General features: G+C 38.3%; 1 protein-coding gene across 8 annotated transcripts in view; it reads left to right on the forward strand.

Moving 5' to 3' along the window:
• FGD4 (FYVE, RhoGEF and PH domain containing 4) overlaps positions 1-27,091 on the forward strand; it is a 285,834-nt gene that overhangs the window by 212,675 nt on the left and 46,068 nt on the right. The window contains exon 18 of one of the 8 annotated variants that reach the window (XM_049625262.1): positions 26,410-26,674. The exons of the other annotated variants lie outside the window; for them this stretch is intronic. Within the exon in view, the coding sequence (XP_049481219.1) occupies positions 26,410-26,423 (14 nt within the window). The 3' untranslated portion in view covers positions 26,424-26,674. Of the gene's footprint in view, positions 1-26,409; positions 26,675-27,091 lie in introns of those variants that run through there. 8 annotated transcript variants of the gene reach the window in all.

A 27,091-nucleotide genomic window follows, 5' to 3' on the forward strand; every position in this document is an offset into this window, starting at 1 on the left:
TATTCCTTGCATATGTACTTTTGTCTTGAAGAAAATGTTATCAGTGGATTCTATCACTATCAGGTTAGAATAGGCCACCTCCATTTAAGGTCCTGTAATGTCTTCTCCTTCACAGGTAGGACTTGTAACAGTTTGAAAGATATACCTCCATGTTGCCAAAATAGATCCGTGGTAAATAAATAAATAAATAAATAAATAAATAAATAAATAAATAAATACAGGGACAGTTTAGGCTATTGTATTAACTTATTTAATTTAGTTTATAAAGCTCAAGCTGCATAAATGATGTATGTTCTTTTAAAACAACAAGGACAAATTGTTGGTGTTCAAACTTTCAACTTATTAAGAAAAGATAATACTTGTTTTTGTAGAAATACTCCTAGGAATAAAATATCTCAAGTATATAGCAATTATGTGTATATAGTATTAAATATGAATATAATTATATTATACATGCTTTTCTCTTCAGCTTTAGGTTCATATTTGTCTCTAATTTATTTTTTAAATGTAAAGCATGTTTTATCTTGCAATTGAACAGTGTTCTAAACTTTAAGAAATGTTTTTGGTGATTTATGTTTAACTGATTGACATCTTAAGGTATTGATATTTTTATAATAAGAAAAAGCAGTAATTTATTTGGCATGGGATATATTAGTTCCAACAGTATTTTTAAAGTACTATTTTTTCGTTCTGTGCCTATTTAAAACAGTGCCTCTCTTTGAAGGTGCTAATAATACCTATTGAAATATATGATGAGGGTGTAATTAATGCTTCAGTCTTGATTATTCTGAGATAAAGTGCACTTTGGTCACTGGGATGGTCAAAGTCACACAGGTTATTTTATCTTTCACAATCTCGCAATTTTTGCAGCAGTTAATATCAGCATGTGCACAAATTTTCACAGAAACCTAAACTGTACAAGATACCTGACTCTATACAGAACTGGGACATAGGGAAACTACATTGATTGTAATGTTTTTCTTTTCCACAAGACTGTTAAAGTATGGCCAAATGCGGACTATATAACTAACACTTCAGATAACTGTGTGGGCCTATTCCTTTTTCCGATGGGGAACAAAATTCACACGTGATCACCTGTGTTTGAGGTGCAGGGAGATAGATATTAGAGGAAGTTTATGCTCAACTCTTTTAACCACCTCAGTGAGGAAGAGGAGGGAGAAACACAATAATGAAAAGCAATATTTTAATGGCAAGTTTGGGGGAGGTACAAGATGATTGAAGAGAGTCTGAACGCTTTTTCTCATCTTCTGGAGAATTTTTAATAGTCCAAACATGATTTCTTGTACAAAGGCTACTTTTCACCATACTGTGGTTGTGACTAAAATCTCACATTAGGTTGATTATTTAATTTAATCTTTTTCCCAAATTAGTATTTTTCCCCTCATGTAGCCTGTTATGCCCCAAACATTATCATGTTTAAATGCCTAAGTCAGCTAGAAATCCACAAGAATGACCCCACTATCTTGGCCTTTGAGGATGACACCTTAAATGTAGAATAGATTCACTCAGAATTTGAGACTGCCACACATTTATTCAGGCCTGCTGTTTTAAGAAATATTTAAAGTATCTTTTTTCCCCACTCCAAAAAAGAAGGTAAACTGATTATGACGGACACAGATTGCCTTCCTCTATAAAAAGGAAAGTCAGCCACGATCATTAACATTAAACCAAATATTTGGAGTCAGAAAGAGATAAAGGTAGCTTCTTAGGCCCTATCAAATAAGGGACAGACTCAAAGAAATGTTACATTACTTCTCTTTTCTAGCTGCCAACCTTGGGGTGGGTATGTATGTACACCATATGTGTTCAGGGCGGCTTTTGAGAAGGTTACACTATAGCTATAGATGATGTGTTGGTGTTCTTAATCTCAAGAAAAGAGAAGCAATAAAAATGCAGAATGATTATCAGTAAAACATGACTTTCGTAAATGTGGACAGAGCAATGGAAACATAAGGGCCAGTTAGAAGATTTATGGGCCAAGTTAGTTTTGAAAACTCTTTTGAACAGCAAGCAGACTACACTTTCCCTACCATAAGTTCTTCTCCTGGGAAATCGAGCGATATGGACACACTCAAGTTTTGGCTGAATAAATATCAATGTCATTTAATTAGGTTATTGAGAGAGCACTCCTGTAAAAAGAATATCATCATGCTCTTAACATTATCTTTAATTTAAAAAAATCAGAAATATTCGTACTAGAAGAGAATCTCTGATTATTCAGTCACCGTCTTCATGTTTCACCCCGTGTTCTTTAGACAAGCACAAAGAGAAGCACTGAAGCAGCCTTACCTGTTTCTCTTAAAGAATCACTAATGCTTTTACTTGGAGAAAGGCAAGGGCATACTCTTAGGCATTTAGTAAACACTCAACTAAACTAAAAGACTTCAAAGTGTGATTGGTTTCAAGAACCATCTCCATCTTGGTTTTTGACACCCCTGAGCAGCCATGACAAATTGAACATAAAAAAACAATTAATTGCTTTCCTATTAAAACAACATCCCATATAGGCTTTATTCTTTATCTTCCCTAATTTGGTGCTTTCCAAGCCATTTTTAAAGTGCCCTTCCTCCAAACCTAAAAAGTACTTCTTCGATAAAAACTGCTACTCACCACAAACATTCCAGTTTTTTAAACTTAAATTTTGCTTTTATTGAAAGTCTCCCATTTGGTACATTAAGTACAAAATGTAGTGCAGACTTGTCTCCAGATTTTAAGTGGGACTCGGTAATGAAAAATGCCACCAGCCACTTTCCTAATAATGGCATCTACGATGCCATCATGTATGCAAGCAATAAAATTCTTCAGGGTATGTTTTTATACTGAAATTTTAATACGAATGCCTCTAGCCACAAGGAGATAGAGAATTAACTTCTAGAAATGATACTATAACTTCTCGGGAAGAGAAGGGGAGGGCATTATTCCTTGGATTCAAGTAACTGTCAAGGGCATCTTTACTTTTCCAAAGGGTATGGATAGTGAAAGAATTAAGCACATCTGCACTACGTCATCAAGCTCCTTTCATTTTCTGTGAAGTTTAACATAACATGCAGGTTGGCGTACTTACCTTCACCAGGTGACCTACCCCAATTAAAAACAAATACTCCAACCTAAAAAAGTACTAAACTTTTTACAAAAACCTTTTAAATATACCCTGTCCCATATATAGATACACATTTGGATTTTTTAAAAGAGTACTTGTAGTAGTCATGAGTATATAAAGAAAACGACAAGCTTCATAGTGCTGCAGGGTTGCTAAAGACTCATTGATGCCTTTAAAAACCGTATATCAAAAATTCTTCTGTGAGTTCACAGTTATGTTTTACTTTCTCTCGTCAACTTTGTGGAAACAGGGTGGTTGTTTTCCCTTCAAATTTTAGATCCCACTTCTGGTTATATTTAAAGCCTTAAGTTCTTATGCTGAGAATATTGTCTGTGATAACTCTAATTATTATCTTTCTGGACTAGATATGTCCAGAGGAAAGGGCACCAACAGGAGCAAATAAACTTCTAAGGAACAAAGGTCTTATTTTTTTTGCAGGTATCCTTGCTATAATGCAGAATAGAAGGTTAATTAAAATTTCTTACATCACATGATATTCGTGTTAGCGGGTCTAAGATTAAGCACATGGTATTAATAAGCTAAAATTAACTCAAAAGGCAAGAATGTCTTAATGTTTTCATTCTTCAATTTTGTATTCTTCAAGAATGTATTAATATAAAAACTGTGGCTAACCAGTTCTTATTCTATAGAACTGTATTGACACCTGTAGTGGATCGTGTTACTTCTTCATTCTCATCCAATTTTAGTAGAATCAAATTGCTTTTTATTTTCATATTACTACCTACTATAGATTCTTCAGATTTAGAAAATATGAGTCTGATATATAAAGACCACTAGATCTACTTTTAAAACCCTTTCTGTGAATTTATGCATATATGTATATATGTAAAAACACTGTTGATTTCCAATTCTGTTTTTCCATAGGAATGAAATTTTTATAGAAATTGTTCTCTTCACTTAAATATCTTAACATGAATTATTTACATGGGTTTTTAATACAATTCATTCTTCTGTATGCCCCGTAATCATGTTCTCATGAGCAGATAACTTTGCTTTCTTTACTGATACAGTAAAGAGGAATAAAAAATTAGGAACTGAAATAAGCAAGAGTGAACAGAGAGGTGGACAGAAAGAGACTGCTGATCTCCTGATCAGAGCAGTGTATGTTAAGACAAGAGAAAAATACTTTAAGTGCAGTAGGGATATGAACTATAAAGTAGAAGTCTTTGTAATAGCATACTGATGGGATCTGTTGCCCCCAGGTCTTTCTCTATTACTTACCTTTTTCTTTAGGCTTAAAAGACTTTCATCCTATTGGGCCATTTTCTGCACTGTTTTATGAGGTAAAAAATTCCTCTAAAGTCAATCATGGTTTTCTACTTTTTGGACTGAGCGTTTGGCAGAACTAGCACATGGCTTCTACAAGATAGTTTTTAACTCATTGGAGTCACTGAGGGTTACATGATGGTATCCTTCTTCCTAAAATTTGTGATGGTAGATTTAGTGAGAGAGTAAATCAAGAAATCTCATTGTAGCATATTTTAATAAGTAAATACCAAATACATAGAGTGATATATACACAGGTTTGGAAAGAAACACAGTAGTCTGTGGGGACCATTATGATAACAGAATTGTATTATATATTACATATTATGTGGATATTGGAATGTATCACTTTGGGGGAGGGGTCTCCATTCATTAGCAATCATATCTGTATATAAAACTTTTTTTTTTTTTTAACCAAACTAGCGTTTTATTTTGTGAGTGACAATTGACTGATATTTTTGAGTAAGTGTTATCTGGGTTTTTGAATTGTTGACTGGTCAGTTTGAAAAGGTATGTTATCAGAATTTTAGAGTTAACTCCAATGTGAAAAAAGTATACACAAAAAGTAATTCTTTTCTAGCTATATGAATGTAAAATATTTGCATATAGTGTATATATTGTGTAACATATGTATATTTGGTCACAAAGGCATAGAATTGGAAACATTGTAAAATTAAGCACTTTAATTCCTATTAAATATTAAGCATTTGTATCTTGTAAATAAATACGTCCTTAAATGAATTATAAAGACTTAAATGTTATTACAGCCAGGATTGGAGATGTTCACATGATTTTGTTTGTCTCAGAGAAAAGTTACTCCAACAGAGTACCAATGCTGCTTCCTACCTCTCATTCCCTACCAAAACCTGTGTAAATCTCTCAAGAATAAGGCTGTGACAGAAGTCCGGGTTCCCCAGGTGTGGAAATAGGGACTTCTCCCTGTGATAACTCCAAGATTACATCGGCAGGAAGCACTACAACAGTGCTGCTCTCTTCTCTGAGAAACGACTGCTCTACTCCATAGTTAATGGTGTTCGCCTAAATTTTCCAGTCATATGTGGGGAAACAGACATGGAAATGGAAGTCAGAGAAACTGTCTGAGTTGTAGTCCTGCTATTACATATTATATGACCTTATACAATTTACCTGAGTCCCAATAATAAAGTCTTATGGCCAGTCCAAGAAATATGAAAAAGGCACTTGCTGACTACAAAGCACTCTACAGGTAAATTGTATTTCATGGAATGCTTCACTGGGTTTCACCCAGTTACTGGCTTTTGATTTAAAACATAAAGCATATCTCAAAAAGGAATGTGTGAACAGTATGATTTCACAGGTAAAGTAATGAATTAATTTATTAATTGATACCCAAAAACAATTAGCATCAGGGGCGCCTGGATGGCTCAGTCGGTTGAGCATCCGACTTCAGCTCAGGTCATGATCTTGCCATCCGTGAGTTAGGGCCCCACATCAGGCTCTGTGCTGACAGCTCAAAGCCTGGAGCCTGTTTTGGATTCTGTGTCTCCCTCTCTCTCTGCCCCTCCCCCACTCATTCTCTGTCTCTCCGTCTCTGAAAAATGAATAAACCTTAAAAAAAATTAATAAAAACAATTAGCATCAGCTGCAGAATTCCTTAAACTAAAGGTTGTCCTTGGCTTATTGATATGACTTGTTTGAGTTCACCTTATACCAGATTAGAAACATGGTGGAGAGAGCCAGTGTGGGTAACTCAAGGCTTCTCGAACGAATGTACATAGGAATCACTTGTTAACGTGCAGATTCTGATTTAACACGTTTGTGATGACACAGTTCCAACAAGGTCTCAGGTGATGTTGATGTTCTGCAAACCATTCTTTGGAGTGGCGGTTTATACTCATACATTAACATAGCGGCTCATACTTAACTGGCTAGAAATACCTGACTTCCATTATTTGTGACTTTAGACACAAACGCTTTCTTGAAACGTTGTGGGACTTAGGTGATATTTTAGTAAATTGCCTAGCCCACGTGAGGCATTCAGCACATAATATCTTATTTTTAATTGAACTATAGTTAAATAATTATTTCCAGGTGTACAATATACTGATTCAACAATTATATATATTACAAAACGTTTGCCATTAGTTACCATCTTATAATATTGACTATATTCTCTCTACTGTACTTCTCATCCCCATGACTTGCTTTTATAACTGGAAGTTTATATTTCTCAAACACCTTCACAAATTTCTCCCATCCTCCCACCCCTCTGGCATCCACCACATCTCTATGAGATTTTTTTGTTCGTTTGTTTTTTAGATTCCACATATAAGTGAAATCATATAGTGTTTATATTTCTTTGATTTACTTCACGTATTGCCCTCTAGGTCCATCCCTGTGGCAAGTGACAAGATTTATTCCTTTTTATGAAAGAACAGCAGAACATATTCTATTGTATTTATATATACCACATCTTTATTGATAGATAACTTACGTTCCTTCCATATCTTGGCTATTGTAAATAATGCTGCAGTAAACTAAACATATATCTTTTTTAACCAGTGTTTTCTTTTTCTTTGGGTAAAGAGCTGAAAGAATTAATTGGGTGGTATGGTATTTTTATTTTTAATTTTTTGAGGAAGCTCCATTCTGTTTTCCAAAGTGGCTGCACCAATTTACATTCCCGCCGCACCAACAGTGCATGAGGGTCCCACTTTCTCCATCGTTGCCAAGAGTTGTTATTTCTTATCTTTTTGATAATAGCCATTCTGACTATAAGATGATACCTCATTGTGGTTTTGATGTGCATTTTCCTGATGAATAGTGATGTTGAGCATCTTTTCATGTGTCTTTTGGCCATCTGTATGTCTTCCTTGGAGAAACATCTATTCATGTCTTATGCCCATTTTTGTAATTGGACTATTTGTGGCTTTTTGAGCACTTTTGTGGTTCCATACAAATTTGGGGATTATTTGTTCCAGTTCTGTAAAAAACACTGTTGGTATCTTGATAAGGATTGTATTAAATTTATAGATTGCTTTTGGTAGTAAGAAAATTTTAACAGTATCCTTCCAACCTGTGAACATGGTGTATCTTTCTGTTTATTTGTGTTGTCTTCAGTTTCTTTAATCACTATCTTATTGTTGCAGAATATAGGCCTTTCATCTCCTTGGTTAAATTTATTCCTACACATTTTATTCTTTTTGATGCCGTTGTAAATGGGGTTTTCTTTTTTAAATTTATTTATGTTAAATTTTATTTATTTTGAGAGAGAGCACAAGCAGGGGAGGGGCACAGAGAGAGGGGGAGAAAGGGAATACCAAGCAGGCTCTGCACTATCAGTGTGGAACCCAATGCAGGGCTCGAACCCATGAACCATGAGATCATGATCCAAGCCAAAACCAAGAGTGAGACACTCAACACACTGAGTCACTCAGGTGCCCCTTAACTTGATTTATTTTGAGAGAGGGAGAGCAAGAGCAAGCGGGAAGGAGCAGGGAGAGAGAGGGAGAAAGAAAAAGAATCTCAAGCAGGCTCCATGCTCAGCCAGCCTGTAGCCCAATGTAGGGCTCGGTCCCATGACCCTGGGATCATGACCTAAGCTGAAATCAAGAGTCAGACACTTGACTGACTAAGCCACCCAGATGCCCCAGTGTTGTTGTTTTTTTTCTTAATTTCTCTTCCGTGAGTTTGTTATTAGTGGATAGAAACACAACAGATTTCTATATGTTGATTTTGTATTCTGCAACTTTACTGAATTCATTTATTTCAATAGTTTTTTGGTGGAGTCTTCATGGTTTTCTACACATAGTATCATGTCATCTGCAATATAGCAGTTTTACTTTTTTCTTACCAATTTGAATGTGTTTTTTTTCTTATCTGATTGCTGCAGCTAGGAGTTTCAGTACTATGTTGAATAAAAGTGGTGAAGGGCACCTTGGCGGCTCAGTTGGTTATGCATCTGACTCTTGATTTCAGCTCAGGTCATGATCTCATGGTTCATGAATTCAAGCCCCGTATCAGGCTCTGCACTAATGGTGCAGAGCCTGCTTGGGATTCTCCTTCACTCCCTCTGTGCCCCTTCCCTGCTTATGTTCTCTGTCTCTCAAAATAAATAAATAAATTTCAAAAAAAACCCAAAAGAATAAAAGTGGTGAAAGTGGATATCCTTGTCTTGTTCCTGACCTTAGAGGAAAAACTTTCAGCTTTCACCATTTAGTATGCTAGCTATGGGTTTGTCATATATGGTCTTTATTATGTTGAGGTATATTCCTTCTATACTCACTATGTTTTTATCATGAATGGATGTAGAATTTTGTCAAATGCTTTTTCTGCATCTATTGAGATGATCGTATGATTTTTGTCCTTCAATTTGTTAATTGACTGATTTGTGTATTTTGAGCCATCCTTGCATCCCTGGAATAAATCCCACTTGATCATGAGGAATGATCCTTTTAATGTTTTAATTGTTCAATGCAGTTTGCTAATATTTTGTTGAGGGTATTGGCGTCTGCGTTCATTGGGGATATTGGTTTTGCAGTGTGTGTGTGTGTGTGTGTGTGTGTGTGTGTGTGTTTTTGTGTGTGTGTGTGTGTGTGTGTGTGTGTGTGTGTGTGGTGTGTTTCTTTGGTTTTGGTATCAAGATAATGTTGGCCTCATAGAATTTGGAAGCATTCCTTTCTCTTCAATTTGTTTAAATAGTTTAAGAAAGATGGGTATCAGGGCGCCTGGCTGGCTCACTCAGTAGAGCATGTGAATCTTGATCTCAGGGTTGTGAGTTCAAACCCCATATTGGGCATAGAGATTACTTTAAAAAATTAAAATTAGAAAAGTGTTTTTTTAAAAAAAGGATGGGTATTAACCCATTTTCAAATGTTTGATAGAATTCATCTGTGAAGCCATCTGGTCCTGGGCTTTTGCTTGTTGGGAGCTTTTTGATTACAAGTAATGGAATTGATTTTCTGTTTCTTCCTGATTCAGTCTCGGAAAAATGTATATTTCTAGGATTTTATTCATTCTTCTAGATTGTCCAGATTGTTGACATATAATTTTCATAGTGGTCTCTTATAATCCTTTGTATTTCTGTGATGTCCATTGTACTTTCTTCTCTTTCATTTCTGATTTAAGTCTTCTCTCTTTTTTTCTTGATGAATTGGCTAAAGGCTGATCAATTTTTTCTTTTCAAAGTACTAGCTCATTGTTTCTTTTTTTTTTTTTTAGTATATTTCATTTTGCTCCACTTTGATATTTATTTCCTTCCCCTATCTTAGGGCTTTGTTTTTTTATAGTTCCTTTAGGTATAAGGTTAGATTCTTTCAGATTTTTCTTTTTTCTTGAGGTAGTACTGTATTCCCATAAAGTTTCCTCTTAAAACTCTTTTTGCTGCATCCCAGAGGCTCTGGAGCATTATATTTCCATTTCATTTGTCTCTGGGTGTTTTTTTATTTCTCTTTGGTTTCTGCATTGACCCATTGGTTGTTTAGTAGCATGCTATTTAGCCTCCACATGTTTCTGGTTTTTTCCAGTTTTTTTTTCTTGTAATTGATTTCTAGTTGCATAACATTGTGGTCAGAAAAGATGCTTCATCTGATTTGAATCTTGAATTTATTGAGACTTGTACCCTAACATATGATCTGTCCTGGAAAATGTTCCATGTGCACTTGAATGTGTAAGGGTGCCTGGGTCGCTCAGTCGGTTAAGCATCCAGCTCTTGATTTTGGCTCATGCCATGACTTCACGGTTCACGGGTTCAAGCCATGCATCAGGCTCTGCACTGACAGCATGGACCCTACTTGGGATTCCCTTTCCCTTTCTGTCTGCCCCTCCCCACCCCCTTGCATGCACATGCGCATGTTCTCACTCTCAAATATAAATAAACTTAAAAAAGAATGTGTATTCTGCTGTTTGGGGATGGAATGTTCTGTATATATCTGTTAAGTCTACATGGTCTAATGTGTTCAAAGGCAACTGTTTCCTTATTGAATTTCTAGCTGAATGATCTATCCATTGAGGTAAATGCGGTGTTAAAGTTCCCTGACAGTATTATTGTCAATTTCTCCCTTTAGGTCTGTTAATAATTATATGTTTAGGTGCTCCTATGTTTGATGCATAGATATTTACAATTGTTATATATACTTGCCAAATTGATCCCTTTATCATTAGGTATAACCCACCTTTTGTCTCTTGTTACAGAATTTGTTTAAAGTCTGTTTTGTCAAAAATTGAGTATTGCTACCTCAGGCTTTTTTCCCCTGTTGCATGGAGAATCTTTTTCCATCCCTTCACTTTCAGTTTGTGTGTGTCCTTAGGTCTGACGTGAGCCTCTTGTAGGCAGCGTATAGATGGGTCTTGGTTTTTTATCCATTAGCTCACCGTATGTCTTTTGTTTGGAGCATATAGTCCATTTACATTTAAAGTAATCATTGATAGATATGTACTTATTACCATTTTGTTCGTTGTTTTCTGGTTGTTTTTGCAGTTCTTTGTCTCTCTTGTTCTCCTCCTTTGTGGTTTGATGACTTCATTGTTATGCTTAGATTCCTTTCTGTTTGTTTTTTGGGTATCTATTACAGGTTTTGGTTCATGTTACAATCAGGTTCATATATAACATCTTATACATGTAGCAGTTTATATTACATTGATGGTTGCTTAAGTTCATACACATTCTAAATGTGCTACCTATCTATGCTGCATCCACATGTCATGTATCTGTCCTATATGACATCTTTTTTATTTTGAATATCACTTTACTATTTTTCATAGATACTGATTTTGCTTTTGTCTTTTAACATTCATATGACTTCAAAAATGATTGATCTGCTATCTTTATGTGTACTTTTTAGCAGTGAGATTTTTTCTTTTTGTAAATATTTTCTAGTTATGGCCTTTTCTACTTAAAGAAGTCCCTTTAACATTTCTTGTAAGGTTTAGTGGTGATGAATTTTTGTTTGGGAAGCCTTTCCTCCTTCTCTTGTGAATAATAACTTTGCTTGGTAGAATATTCTTGGTTGTAAGGGTTGTAAGTATAATATTAGTTTCAGGTGTACAAAATCGTGATTCAACACTTTCATACAAGTGCAGTCTTTAATCCCCATCACCTATTTAACCCATCCTCCTATCTACCTCTCCTCTAGTAACCATCAGTTTTGTTTTCTATAGTTAAGAATCTGTTGGGGAGACTAACTGGCTCAGTTGATAGAGTATGTGACTATTGATCTCAGGGTTGTAAGTTCAAGCCCCACTTGGACATGGAGCGTACGTTAAAAAAAAAAAAAAGTCCGTTTCTTGGTTTGTCTCTCTTTTTCTCCCCCTTTGCTCATTTTTAAATGCATTAGAGAGGGTGGGGGAGGGGGTTAAAGAGACAGCAGGGGAGAGAATCCCAAGCAGGCTCCTCCCTGTCAGTATACAGCCTGACTCGGGACTTGATCTCACAAACCATGAGATCATGACCTGAGCCAAAATCAACAGTCAGATGCTTGACTGATTAAGCTACCCAGGCACCACTTACTTTTTTGTTTCTTAAATTCCACGAGTGAAATCATATGCTATTTGTCATTCTCTGACTTATTTTACTTAGCATATTACTTTTTAGCTCCATCCATGTTATTGCAAATGGTAAGATTCCATTCTTTTTATGGTGGAGTAATATTTCTTTGTGCATATACACCACATCTTCTTTATCCACTTATCAGTCAATGGACACTTGGACTGTTTCCATAATTTGGCTATTGTAGATAATGCTGCCAAAAACATCGGGATATACATATCTCTTTGAATTCATATTTTTGTATTTGTTTCCTAAATACCTAGTAGGGCAATTACTGGATCATAGGGTAGTTCTATTTTTAACTTTTTGAGGAACCTCCATACTGTTTTCCACAGGGGCTGCACCAGTTTGCATTCCCATCAACAGCACAAGAGGGTTCCCCTTTCCACACATCCTCACCAACACCTGTTGTTTCTTGTGTTGTTGATTTTAGCCATTCTGACAGGTGTGAACTGATCTCTCATTGTAGTTTTGATTTGTATTTCCCTGATGATGAGTGATGTTGAGCACCTTTTCATGTGTCTTAGCCATTTGGATGTTGTCTTTGGAAAAATGTCTATTCATGTCTTCTGCCCATTTTTTAACTGGATTATTCAATTTTTGGGTGTTGAGTTTTATAAGTTATTTTTCTTTCTTTTTTTTTTATGTTTATTTTTGAGAGAAAGAGACAGAACTCAAACAAGGGAGGGGAAGAAAAAGAGAAGGGGAGACACAGAACTGAAGCAGGCTCCAGGCTCTGAGCTGACAGCACAAAGCCCAGTGCAGGACTCAAACTCACAGACTATCACCACCTGAGCTGAAGTCAAATGTTTAACTGACTGAGCCACCCAGGCACTCCTATATGTTCTTTATATATTTTGGATACTAACACTTCGTCAGATATGTCATTCCTCCATTCCATAGATTGCCTTTTAGTTTTGTTTACTGTTTCCTTCATTGTGCAAAAGGTTTTTATCTTGATGAAGTCCCAATAGTTCATATTTGCTTTTGTTTCCCTCACCTCTGGAGACATGTCTAGTAAGAAGTTGCTACAGCCAAGGTCACAGAGATTGCTGCCTATGTTCTCTAAGATTCTGATAGTTTCTTGTCTCACATTCAGGTCTTTCTTCCATTTTGAATTTATTTTTGTGTATGGTGTAAGATAGTGGTCCAGTCATTCTTTTGCATGTTGCTATGCAGTTTTCCCAACATCATCTGTTGAAGAGATTGTCTTTTTCCCATTGTATGTTCTTTCCTGCTTTGTCAAAGGTTAGTTAACCATATAGTTGTGGGTCCATTTCTGGGTTTCCTATTCTGTTCCATTGATCTATGTGTTGTGCCAGTACCATACTGTCTTGATGACTACAGCTTTGTAATATAGCTTGAAGTCTGGAATTGTGTTGCCTCCAGCTTTGCTTTTCTTTTTCAGGTTTGCTTTGCCTATTTGGAGTCTTTTGTCATTCCATACAAACTTTAGGATTGTTTGTTACAGTTCTATGAAAAATGCTGGTGTTATTTTGATAGGGATTGCATTGAATATGTACATTGCTTTGGGTAGTACAGACATTTTTATAATGTTTGTTCTTCCAGTCCATGAGCATGGAATGTTTTTCCATTTCTTTGTGTCATCTTCAATTTCTTTCATAAGTGTTCTATACTTTTCAGACTACTGATCTTTGACCTTTTTGTTAGGTTTATTCCTAGGTATCTTACTGTTTTTGGTGCAATTGTAAATAGGATCGATCCCTTGATTTCTTTTTCTGCTGTTTCATTATTGGTGTATAGAAAGCTACAGATTTCTGTATGTTAAGTTTGTAACCTGAGACTTTACAATTCATGTATCAGGGAGTTTTTTTGGTGTAGTCTTTTGGGTTTTTCTCTATAGAGTATCATGTCATCTGCAAATAATTAAAGTTTTACTTCTTCCTTGCCAATTTGTATGCCTTTTACTTCTTCTTTGTTGTCCGGTTGCTGTGGCTAGGACATCCAGTACTACATTAAGTCACAGTTTGGAGAGGGCACATCCCTGTCCTCTTCCTGACCTAGAGGAAAAGCTCTCAGTTTTCCCTGCTGAGGATGATATTAGGTATGGATTTTTCATATATGGCCTTTATTATGTTGAGCTATGTTCCCTTTAAACCTACATTGTTGAGGGGTTTTATCCTGAATGGGTGTTGTACTTTGTCAAATGCTTTTTATGCCTCTACTGGAAGGATCAGGTGGTTCTTATCCTTTCTTTTATTAATGTGGTGTATCATATTGATTTGTGAATATTGAGCCACCCTTGAAGCCCAGGAATAAATCCCACTTATTTGTGGTAAATGATTCTTTTAATGTTCTGTTGGATTCAGTTTGCTAGTATTTTATTGAGAATTTTTGAATCCATGTTCATCAGGGATATTGGCCTGTAGTTCTCTTTTTTAGTAGAGTCTTTGTCTGATTTTGGTATCAGGGTAATGCTGGCCTCATAGAATGAATTTGGAAGTTTTCCTTCCTTTTCTACATTTTGAAATAGTTTGAAAAGAATAGGTATTAACTCAGGGCGCCTGGGTGGCTCAGTTGGTTAAACACGCAACTCTTGATTTCAGCTCAGGTCATGATCTCATGGTGGTGAGATCGTGTGGAGTTTGGAGCCTGCTTGAGATTCTCTCTCTCCCTTTCCCTCTCCCCCCCTTCAAAAAAAAAATTAAAAAGTAGGTATTAACTCTTCTCTACATGTCTGGTAGAATTTGCCTGTGAATTTGTTGGGAGTGTTTGGATTATTGACTCAATTTATTTGCTGGTTATCAGTCTATTCAAGTTTTCTATTTCTTCCTGTTTCCATTTTGGTAATTTATACCTTTGTAGGAATTTATCCATTTCTTCTAGGTTGTCCAATTTGTAGCATATAGTTGTTTGTTTTTTTCATTTCCTGGTTAACCCATTTATTGTTTAGTAACATGTTGTTTAGCCTCCATGTATTTGTGATCTTTCCAAATGTTTTCTTGTGATTGACTTCAAGTTTCATAGCATTGTGGCCAGAAATGGTGATTGGTATGATTTCAGTCTTTTTGTATTTGTTGAGGCCTGTTTTGTGACCTAATATGTAATTTATTCTAGATAATGTCCCACATGCACTTAAAAAGTGCATGTATTCTGTTGTTTTAAGATGGAATGTTCTGAATATATCTATTAAGTATGTCTGGTCCAGTGTGTCATTCAAAGCCGTTAATTCCTTGTTGATTTTCCCTTTAGATGATTTGTCCATTGATGTAAGTGGGGTGTTGAAGTCCCCTACTATTATTGTACTATTAATTAGTTCCTTTACATTTGTTATTAATTGTTTTATATATTTGGGTGCTGTCACTGTGGGTGCTTTATTGTTTACAATCATTGTATCTTCTTGTTGGATTGTCCCCTTTACGATTATATAATGCCCTTCTTGGTCTCTTGTTACACTCTTTGTTTTAAAGTCTAGTTTATCCGATATAAGTATTGCTACTCCAGCTTTCTTTTGACATCCATTTGCGTGATAAATGTTTTCTCCACCCCTCACTTTCAATGTGCAGGTGTCTAGGTCTAAAACAAGTCTCTTCAGGCGCCTGGGTGGCTCAGTTGGTTGAGCGTCCGACTCTTGATTTCAGCTCAGGTCATGATCTCATGGTTGTGGGATTGAGCCCTGCATTGGGCTCTGCACTGAGCGTGGAGTCTGTTTGGAATTCTCTCTGTCCCTTTCTCTCTGCCCCTACCCTGCTTGCTCTCTTTCACAATAAATAAGTAAAAGCTTTTAAAAATAATAATAAAATAAAATGAGTCTCGGGGCACCTGGGTGGCTCAGTTGTTTGAGTGTCCAACTTTAGCTCAGGTCATAATCTCATGGTTTGTGGGTTCGAGCCCCATGTTGGGCTCTGTGCTGACAGCTCAGAGCCTGGAGCCTGCTTCAGTTTCTGTGTGTCCCTCTCTCTCTGCCCCTCTCTTGCTTGCATCATGTCTGTCTCTCTCTCTCAAAATAATAAATAAACGTTAAAAAAAGTTTTTAATGAGTCTCTTGTAGGCAGCATATAGTTGGGCCTTTTTTTTTTTAATCCATTCTGAAATCCTATGTCTTTTGATTGGAGCATTTAGTCCATTTATGTTCAGAGTAATTATTGATATGTATTTATTGCCATTTTATTCCTTGTTTTGTCGTTGTTTTTGGAGATTTTCTCTGATCCTTTCTTGTCGTTGTTACCTTTGGTCTCTCCTTTGCACTTAAAGAGTTCACTGTAATATTTCTTGCAGGGCTGGTTTAGTAGTCATGAACTCCTTTAGATTTGTTTGGGAAACTCTATATCTCTTATTCTGAATGACAGCCTTGCTGTATAGAGTATTCTTGGCTGCTGACTTTCCCATGCAGCACTTTGAATATATCATGCCCCTTCCTTCTGGCTTGCCAAGTTTGTCTTAAGAAATCTCCAGCTAGCTTTATGGATCTTCCTTTATAAGTTTAGGACTTTTTTTGTCTTGCTGCTTTTAAGATTTTTTCTTTCTCACTATATTTTGCAAATTTAATTATAGTATGTCTTGGTATTGGCCTGCTTTTGTTGATTTTGATGAGAATTCTCTGTGCCTCTTTGATCTGGATGTGTTTCCTCCCCCAGATTAGGGAAGTTTTCTATTATTTCTTAAAATAAATATTCTGCCTCCTTTACTCCCTTCTCTTCTTCTGGGACTCCTATAATATGAATGTTATTTCATTTGATGGAGTCACTGATTTCCCTAAGTCTATTCTCGTGTTCCATAATTGTTCTTTCCCTCTGTTGTTCAGCTTCATTGTTTTCCATTACTTTGTGTTCTGTATCACGTACGCATTCATCTGCTTCTTCCAGCCTGCTGTTCATTGCATCAAGCCTGTTTTTCCAATCTCATTTATTGCATTCTCATTTCTGATTCTTTTTACTCTTTTATCTTTGTGGCAAGGATCTCCCTGATGTCTTCTTTTGTCGAGCCCAGTGAGTATCCTTATAATTGTTGCTTTCGATTCTCCATCCGGCATGTGACTTATATCTATTCCACTTAGATCTCTGGCCACGGACTTATGTTGTTCTTTCCTTTGGGATGAATTCCAACATTTTGGCATTTGGTCCAAGTCTCTGCCTTCATCTATGTGTTGGAAAAGCCAGTTATGTCTCCTCCTAAAAGTAATGGCCTCATGAAGATGAAGTCATGTAGTACCGAGGGCCTAGTGCTTCAGCTAGTGTCTCCGGTGTGTGCTGCGTGCATTCTGCTGTCGTGATGTGGCTGCTCTATCCTTAAGGATAGTCATTTGCAGAGGCTCTTCTTGCCTGCCATGGGCGGTGTTTGGTCCCTGGCCTGCAGGTGGTAAGTTTAGCTAGGTGTGCTCTGGTCTGCTGGTGAAATGAGACCTGACACCAATCCCACCAGAAATGAGGCCCTGTAGAACTCTGCAGTCAGGAGACTTGGTGTGGGGTTTTGTGCTGGGCTTCTGGGGAAGGGGCCCTCCACGTTGGAACTGAGGCAAGCTGGACTTAGAAGGGCAGTCCTTCTAGAACACAAGGGGGTGGGGCTTGCTGCAAGCAAGTTAGGCAGCTAGTGTAGGTTCTGGGCTGCTTCTCTCTGTTGACTCTCTGTTTATGCTGATGGGAGGGGTAGGGAAATGGCCCCAGCCAGCTCCTTTATCCCCAGAGAAGCATCTTGGCGAAAGCTAGCTCTCAGGGAAGTGCTATGGAAAGAGCAAATAATCTCACCCCCTACCCTCACCGTGTGCCCCAGGTATTTTTCCGATAGCTGTTTCCGTGCTGTCTGCCTCTGGGTTGTTTGCCTGCGTTCTCTCCAGAAGCAGGGCTGTGCCCTCCCGGCTCTATCCCAGCCAAGCCTGCTGACCTTTAAAATCCCAGGCTTTATAGGAATGGTGTGGGTAGGGGCCTGCACTGGTCTTCTGGGGGAGGGGACTGCCAAGCTGGGACTGAAGCAGATTTGACTGAGAAGGGCAGTTGCGCCAGAGCAAGAGGGGTGGGGCTTGGTGTAAGCAAGTCAGGCAGCCAGTGTCAGTGTTGTGCTGCTTCCCAAAGGTTGCTCTGTGTTTACGCGGAGGGTTGGAGGAGAGGGAGGGAAATGGCGTCTGGTTGTTCCCCGGTTGCCAGAGAGGAACCTCCCTTGAATGCTGCCTCTGGGGGATGCACTCCAAAAAGAACAAATAATCTTCCTATTGTGTCCCAAGCTTCAGATGCTGTTTCCATGCTGTCTGCCCCCCGGGTTGTTTGCCTGCCTTTTCTCTAGTAGCTGGGCAGCACCCTCAGGTCTCTATCTTAGCCAAGCCTGCCGACCTTTAAAACTCCAGGCTTTAATGGGGCGCCTGGGTGGCTTGGTCGGTTAAGCGTCCGACTTCGGCTCAGGTCATGATCTCACAGTCCCTAAGTTCGAGCCCCGCGTCCGGCTCTGTGCTGACAGCTCAGAGCCTGGAGCCTGTTTCAGATTCTGTGTCTCCCTCTCTCTCTGCCCCTCCCCTGTTCATGCTCTGTCTCTCCCTGTCTCAAAAAATAAGTAAACGTTAAAAAAAATTAAAAAAAAAAAAACCAAAAAACTCCAGGCTTTAAGCCCCACTCCTTGCAATAATTTATTAAATTCAGCCCCTCTCATTTTCCAAGCCAATGGTTTTGAGGAAACTTTCTCCTTGTGCGTTCCCCTATATGCTCCTCTCTCTGTCTCTCTCTCTCCCTCCCTCCCTCCCTCCCTCTGCAGGACCACAGCTCCCTCCCCTCTGCAGCACCTGTGATCCATTTCTCCCCTAAACCACATCTCTGCACTTCCTACCTTCTTTGATATGGCCTCTTTTCTCCCTTTAGTTGTGGAGTTTGTTCTGTTAGTCTTCAGATCAATATCTGGGGTATTTAGAATGATTTGATAGTTATCTAGTTGTGTTCATGGGACCAGATGAGGCTAGGGTCCTTCTCTGCTGCCATGTTCTCCTCTCAAGTCGTAAAGGTTTTTTTAAGGTTGAAAGGTTTTTTCCTTTCAGCACTTTGAATATATCATGCCACCCCTTTCTGTCCTGCAAAATTTCTGCTAAAAAATTAGCTGATAGCCTTATGGAGTTTCCTTTGTATATAATTATGTGTTTTTCTCTTGATGCTTATGAGATTTTCTTTACCTTTAATTTTTGCCATTTTAATTATCATGTGTCTTGGTGTGGACCTCCTTGGGTTCATCTTCTTTGGGGCTCTCTATGCTTCCTAGACCTGAATGTCTGTTTCTTTCCCCTGGTTAGAGAAATTTTATTTCTTCACATACATTTTCTGCACCTTACTCTCTTCCCTTCTGGGGTTCATATAGTGTTATTGTTAGTCCATTTGATGTCACAGATGTCGCTTAACCTCTCCTCATTTCTTTAATCATCGTTATTTTTCCCCTGCTCTTCGTTATGGCTGCTTTCCACTAGCTGTCTTCGAGATCGCTGATCCAGTCTGCATCCTCTAATCTGCTCCGATTCCCTCTAGTGTATTTTTCACTTCAGTTATTCTTCAGATCTGACTGGTTCTTTTAAATATTTTCTCTTTGTTGATGTTCTCACTGAGTTCCTCTACTCTTCTCTCAATTCTGGTGAGCACCTTTATTACCATTACTTTGAACTCTTTATGAAGTACGTTGCTTATCTCCATTTTTACTTAGCTCTTTTTCTAAGGTATTGTCTTGTTCTTTGATTTGGAACATATTCTTCTGTCTCCTTTTGTCTGATTCTGTGTTAGTTTCTGTATAATAGGTAGGTCAGCGACATCTCCTGGTCTTGAAAGTAGTGGGCTTGTGCAGGTGTCCTGTTGTTCCATTAGCATAATCCTCTCTGGTCACCAGAACCAGGTGCTCCAGGGTAACCCCCGTGTGGGGCTGCACGTGCCTTCCTGTTGTGTCTGAGTCACAACTGCTGCAGGTATACAGGTGAGCAGGGCTGCCCCTCAGCCTACTTGTCAGCAATGACTGGCCAACCATGGTTTTAGTAGTGCGCAGGGCTTGTCCGCATGTTGACAGGCTAAGAGGCCTGGCTGTAGCTACTGCAGGCATGCTGTGAGTGAGACTAGCTCCCAGTTACCAGGGCAAGAATTGCTCTGGAGAGGCATTAGGTCCCATTGGGTGTGTGGGGCAGTAGTCACTCTAGAAAGGATGTCGTTCCTGACAGAGGCTGCCTGCCAGGTGTGGTGGGGCAGGAGCCCCTGTGGTGGAAGGGTGCCTGTTGGGGTAGGTGGGTTGGTTGAGTGGCACAGGTCTTTAGGGGAACACTTGGGTGCTAGCGAGATAGATGGACAGTGTCTAAACCCACAGGTGTCTGTTTAGCTAAGCTGAAGGAGGGCCAGAAAAATGGTGCCTACCAGCACTTCCATTCTCAGAGAAAGTTCCTACAGGGCTCTGCCCCTCCAGCACACATCCTAAAATTAGTCATTAAGTCTTCACATATAGGCACTTTTCAAACTGCTGGGTCTCAGACCAAGTGACATAGCACATTGGCTTTTCAAGAGTGGGGACTCTGTTTCCTATGGCCCTGCTGATTTCCAAACCAGGTGTTATAGAGGCTTGTGTTCCCATGAAGGTCCCCGGGGTTGGGGATGCCCAGTGTGGGGCTTGTTCCCCTCGCTCCTGGATGCTTGCGATATAACCCCTTCTTGTGAATAGCCACACTAGGGACTTGTTGTTTCTGCCCTTCCTTATCTTCTTGATGCCGCCTTCTTTTGATGATTTCAGCTGTGGGAGATGTGTTCCGAGAGTCTGCAGATTGTTTTCAGAGTGAGTTGCAATGTATGTAGTTGTTCCCTCAGTGTGTCCGTGGGAGGAGGTGAGTTCCGGATCCTCCTCTCCTACCATATTCCCTCCATTCCATCTAGTTGATAATACTAATAGAGATCATGTAGTTAATGCAAAAGTTTGCCGCCCTGACTACACATTAGAATCATCTGAGGAATAGACAGAGTGAAGATCTGGCCTCACCCACCGAAATTCTATGTGCCTGGGTTGGGCTCTGGGCATTCCCCAGGTGATCCTGATGAAAACCTCATTTGAGAAACACTGAATATATATTCGGTGCTTGGTCCTTTAAGTGTTCTTCTATATATACATCATCTCACATAAACCTCATAACACCATATGCAGATTTTTAGGTAGGAAACATTTAGAGAGGTGAAGTAATTTGTCACTGCTCTTGATGTCCTCCTTTCTTCCCCCCCTCCCCCCGTCCCCGCCCTTACCCAGGTTAAACGTCACATTTAATCACTGTAATCACTGCTTTGCATTCACTCAACTCCCTTGCTCCTTCCTAGCTTTGTCTCGCTTGGCAAAACTAGAACCTGATCTACTCAACTCTGTCTTCTCCATGCCAATGCCCATGCAACTGTCCAAAACAACCAACTACATGGATTGGTCTCACTTTCAATTTATTATTAGGTCATTTTTTCACATCTCCTTTCTCCTCCAACTTCCAATGCTGTCTCCCTCATCCTGGGTCCCCACGGATGACCTTTCCTAATTTAGTGAGAAAATCAATCAGCAAGGGACTTCCACAGTCTCCCACAGTCACATCAAGGCATCTATCAACACTTAAACCCACACATTCTATCTTCCTGCCCATCCATCCATGTTCCTACCTAACTCTGATCCCTGCACTTGTGCATGAACCATATCCTATCCCCACCCACCTTCTCAAAGGTATCGCTCCAGCCATTTTCCCTTTTTCATACAATATTGTCTTTTCTGTTTTCATTGGGTCTTTCTATAAGCGAACACACCTGCTGCAAATTCTTCCCAACTTAAATGAACCTCTTCACTCCACTTCCCCTGTCATCTACCACCCCATTTTCCCTTTCTTTTGGAGCAGTATTTGAAAGACTTTTCTATACTTGCTATCTCTAATTCCTCTGTCCACATTCTTTCCCGAATGTACTTCAATTAGGGTTTTGCCCCCATCCACCATTTAACTAAAACTGCTCTTATCAAGGTTACCAAATGATTTCCATGTTGCTAAATCCAACGGTCAATTCTCAATTTTTAACTTATTAATACAGTAGCATTTGACATGCTTCATCATGCTCCCCTCGATTCGCTTTTTTCACTTGTTTTTCTGGACTCCCAACTTTTGGTTTTCATTCTATTCCTTTAGATACTCTTTCTTGAGCTCCTTTGCTGATTTCTACATTTCTCCTAGACTTCTTAGGGGTATCCTAAGGCTAAGTATGTCCTGGGTTCTCTTCTTTATCCACACTCATTCCAATGGTGATCACATATAATTTCTTGCTGTCAGCTCCCAATTTTATATCTCCAGCTCTTACTGTTCTTCTGCACACCAAAGACATTTTTCTAACCATCTAATTGTCATCTCCACTTGGATGTCTAGTACATCTCAAATTTAACCCATCTACAAGTGAACGCCTGATGTTTTCCCCCATAAAACTCATTCTATCCATAATCATCTTTATGTCAGTTAATAGCAACTGTGGTTTTCAAGTTGCTCAAGCCAAAACCTTTCATCTTTGACTCCTTTCTTTCTCAGTTTACACATCCAGTGCATCAGGAAGTTCTCTTAGGTCATCTTCAAAATATATAATCAGATTCTATTTCACAAATTTCACTGCTACCATTCTGGCCTGAATCATCATCATCTCTTGCCTACATTATTGCAATAGCTTTCTAACTAGTCTCAAGACTTCCATTCCACCCCCACCCCCCCAGCCCACCCCTCCATTGTCAAATATTCAGCCAGGGGAGTCAGTTAAAGCACAAGTCAGATCATGTTGTTTTTCCACCCCAGTCCCTGCAGCAACTCCCCATTTCACTCAGAATAAAAGCCTAGGGCTTTGTGTGGCCTCCCAGGCCTTAAATGTCTTCCCTACCACCACCCTGAACCATGCATATCCTTACTTTTCCCTAAAGAAGCCAAGTACACTTCAGCCTTATATCACATATACTGGCTGTACCCTCTTCCTGTGATACTCCTTCCACAGATACCTGCATGAGTAACACCCTCACCACTTTAAAGTCTTTGTTCAAATCTCACCACCTCAATTTCTCTTGACCACGGTATTTTAGATTACAACTGCCTTCACTACCAATGTAACTCCCATTCCTCCTTAATTTGATCTATTTTTCCCATAACATCTATTTTTCCATAACTTATAGCAAAATAATTAGCTATATTTATGGGTTTTTTTCATTGTCTGCCTGTACCTACTAGAAAATAAGTTTCCAGCTTCCTCTTTTTCCATAATTTTATCTTCTAGTTCACCTGTTCTCTCCTCTGCCTCTTCAGTCTGAGCCGTGGTTGTTTCCATTTTATTTTGCAGCTCGTTTATACCTTTTTTTAGCTCCTCCTGACTGTTCCTTAGTCCCTTGATCTCTGTAGCAATAGATTCTCTGCTGTCCTCTATACTGTTTTCAAGCCCAGCGATTAATTTTATGACTATTATTCTAAATTCACTTTCTGTTATATTGTTTAAATCTTTTTTGATCAGTTCATTAGCTGTCGTTATTTCCTTGAGATTCTTTTGAGGGGAATTCTTCCGTTTCGTCATTTTGGATAGTCCCTGGAGTGGTGTGGAACTGCGGGGCACTTCCCCTGTGCTGTCTTGAATAACTTGCGTTGGTGAGAAAATAAGTTCCAAATAAGTTCCACTTATCTTTTGTGATTACTGATGTCCCAAATCCACAATACAGTGCCTGGCACATTTTAAGAACTTAATAAATACTTATTCAGTGCACAAGCTAGGTTATGTAAAAGGAAAAAAAATGAATAGAACCTTTCTTCTGAAGTATCAAATTGTAGGGCATATAGAGCTTTGGAATAGAGGCTGAGGGGAAAAGAAATCAACATTCTATATAGCTAAACTCTTTTAGTAACAAAACCAGATTTCTGATTAGTTAATACATAATCAAGGACTTCAAAATATAATGATGAAAATCTTAATCTTCGCATAATGGATTTTTGCTTTCAAAACTCAGTCTCACCATCACCACTATCACCACCATCACCACCATCACCATAGCACCTGGACTGAGGAAATTAGAGGCAGCTGGTCCCTGTTCCAAAAGGAGCCAGAGGCGCTGAAAGACACATGTCCTAAGGAAGTGGGGCTGGCAGGGTGGATCTGGCCCAGGGTTTGGATGAGTGCCTAGTCTGCAGTTACTTCATAGAGGAAGTGATTCATGGGTTGTTTTGGTCCTGCATTTAAGTAAAAACAAAGCCAGCTTGCTTTGTCTTAGTAAAAGAAACTCTCTGCTTTCATACAGTGAGAATGGACCTTATAGTTCATGATGGCATTTTCACAAGAAACAATATTTTAAATCACTTAAATATGTTGTCATATACTGTGAAATATACTGTGAAAAAATTAACTTAAGAAAGTTGTTTCTGTAGAGAATCATGTCCAACGGTGGAAGAAACATGCCTTATCCTAAAGATCATCTTGTAGTTTTTCAGTATCTTTTCCATCAAGATGCATTTATGTATGTTTGTGTGTGTGCTTGAGGAGTAGAGAGCAGGCAGGCATGGAATATAAAGAGAATGAAGCAAAGGACCCAGGCTTAGTTATAAATATAGAAGAAGGAACCCTCAATAGAGAAAAATTATTTTCTAAAGTAGTCATGATGCTTTTCTTTTTTTTTTTAATTTTTATTATTTTTGAGACAGAGAGAGAGCATGAACGCGGGAGGGTCAGAGAGAGGGAGACACAGAATCCGAAACAGGCTCCAGGCCCTGAGCCGTCAGCACAGAGTCCGACACGGGGCTCGAACTCACGGACCTCGAAATCATGACCTGAGCCGAAGTCGGCCACTTAACCGACTGAGCCACCCAGGCGCCCCAATGACGCTTTTCTAAACATACCTTTTTTGTTGAGTTTTGACTTTTGAACCATCTTAATGTTTTACACACACACACACAATAAAATTGTGAAACAAAATCTAAAGTAAAATACAAATGCAAATGAGTGAACCTGTCTGTATAGCAAATAATAGCACACGAATAATAGCCAAACTGAAGCTAAAAATTAGAAGAACTAATTAACACATACTTTTAAATACAGAATATTAACTATGTATTCTTAAACTAAAAATGATAGACTTACAAACAAATATTGAATTCCAGGTCATTGGTGTGTTTCTCCCAGTGGCATGGCTTAACGTCTCTAACATTACTTCTGCTGAATTTTAGAACTGAGCAAATAAGTGATGTGTTGAGGATAATGGAAACCAAATTTCTCACTGTCAGAGAAAGCAGTTACAATATGGAGAGGGAGAACATGCTAATAAATCCTGTTTTTGGACTAGAATTGCAGGAATCGGCACAAATATACGGTTTTTATAAATTTAGCTATCTAGGTGGGTATAGATGTTTATAACAGAAACAGATATAGTTGTAGAGATATAGATATAGATATAGATATAGATATAGGTATAGACACATCGATGTGTGTGTTTATATATTTCCTAGCTGTCTGCTGTGAGGATCTAGAAGCAATAACATCCCAGTAATATACCAGCATATCTATGTTGGTTTCTAAATACCATTCTCCTTTAAAAGAAACCAGAACTCCTTGGAAAACTAGCTGATTCCAGGGCTAGGGTAGAGAACATTCAAAGTAAGTTTAGAATATCATATTATGCTAGAAAATGGGAAAGTGCCCAAAGAACAATAGTGACATGTCCGAAGAACCAGGAGTCAGCTTGAAGAAGCTCCCACTGGCAAAATCTGGGACAGTTGAACATGCAAATAAAAATGGAGGTTGTTATATGTCAATTATATCTCATTAAGCCTGGGGGTCAGGGAGAATGATGGTAAGGGATTAAAATCCATTAAATAAAATAGGAACACACGAATTCAAACTGGTACGAATGAATGAATGAATGAAGAAAAAGGAAAATTTCTTCCTATAATAGAATGCAAACAAATGTAGAAGTAATGATGAAGTTAAAAAAAAATAGCATTTCACAAAGCATAGCAATAAATGGGCACTGTAACTAATGGATAAAAAATTCTTGAGGACAAGTATATCTATACAGTCTTGAAGTTGTACCTACACAATTCTTATTAATTACAAAAAGAAAAAAATAACCTTACAATGGAAAAACATGGGGACAGCACCCTAACCAAGTGAATATCACCAGTAGAGACAAATTAGTGTCATGGGCCTATTGATCCGAAGCACTCAGAAAGGCATAATGTCATTTCTGTGGTATTCCTACCAAAAGGGCAGAACCTAATCTCATCACAAGGAAATATCAGACAAACACAAATTGAAGAATAGTCTACAAAATGCTTGGCCTATATTCTTCAAAAATGTTAAGGTCATAAAATACAATGACAGACTGAGGAACTTTTCCAGAATAAAAGACTACAGAAGACAGCTAAATGCAACGTGTATGTAATCTTTGGACCCAAGCCAGAATATTTTTTCCTACTATAAAGGACATTATTGAGACAATTGGTGAGAAATTAACATTTCCAGATTCAATAACAATATTGCATGTGTTAATTTTTCTGTTTCAGTAATTGCAATGTGATTACATAAGAGAATATCCTTCTTCTAGAAAATACACACTCAAGTATTGGAGAGTAAAGAAGCAACATGTCTGCAACATACCAACAAATGATTCAGCAATAAAAGAGTGAGAGAGAGATTAAGCCAATGAAATAAAAATGTTACTAGAGAATCAGGATTAAGGATAAGCTAGAATTCTTGTAATTTGTTTCTAACTTTTCTGTAAATCTACATGTATTTCAAAAAATTTTTTCCAACAAAAATGTTTTAATGTTTTTATGGAGTTTAACCTAGTTCTTTATTTTCTTACGTTGTGATCCTATAATTGCAAACTTCCTTTTATCTCTCTTCATACGAATTGAAATTTTTCATAAAGATATATAAAGAAAAGCAACTTCAAATTGTCATAGGAAAAATAATAGTCTCAGAAAATAGTTTATCTTGAGTCATTCATTCATTCATTCAACATTCAAATATTAATTGAGTGCTTTCTATATGCTAGTTGCTTATTGTATCAATATTTACGTCTAAGGGCAGGCACCTGGGTGGCTCAGTCGGTTAAGCATCCAGCTCTTGGTTTCAGCCCAGGTCATGATCTCACGATTCTGTGGGTTCGAGCCCTGTGTCACGCTCCACACTGACAGTGCAGAGCCTGCTTAGAATTCTCTCTCACACTCTCTCTCTCTGGCC

Source organism: Panthera uncia, chromosome B4 (genome assembly GCF_023721935.1).
Source record: "Panthera uncia isolate 11264 chromosome B4, Puncia_PCG_1.0, whole genome shotgun sequence".
Taxonomy (NCBI): domain Eukaryota; kingdom Metazoa; phylum Chordata; class Mammalia; order Carnivora; family Felidae; genus Panthera; species Panthera uncia.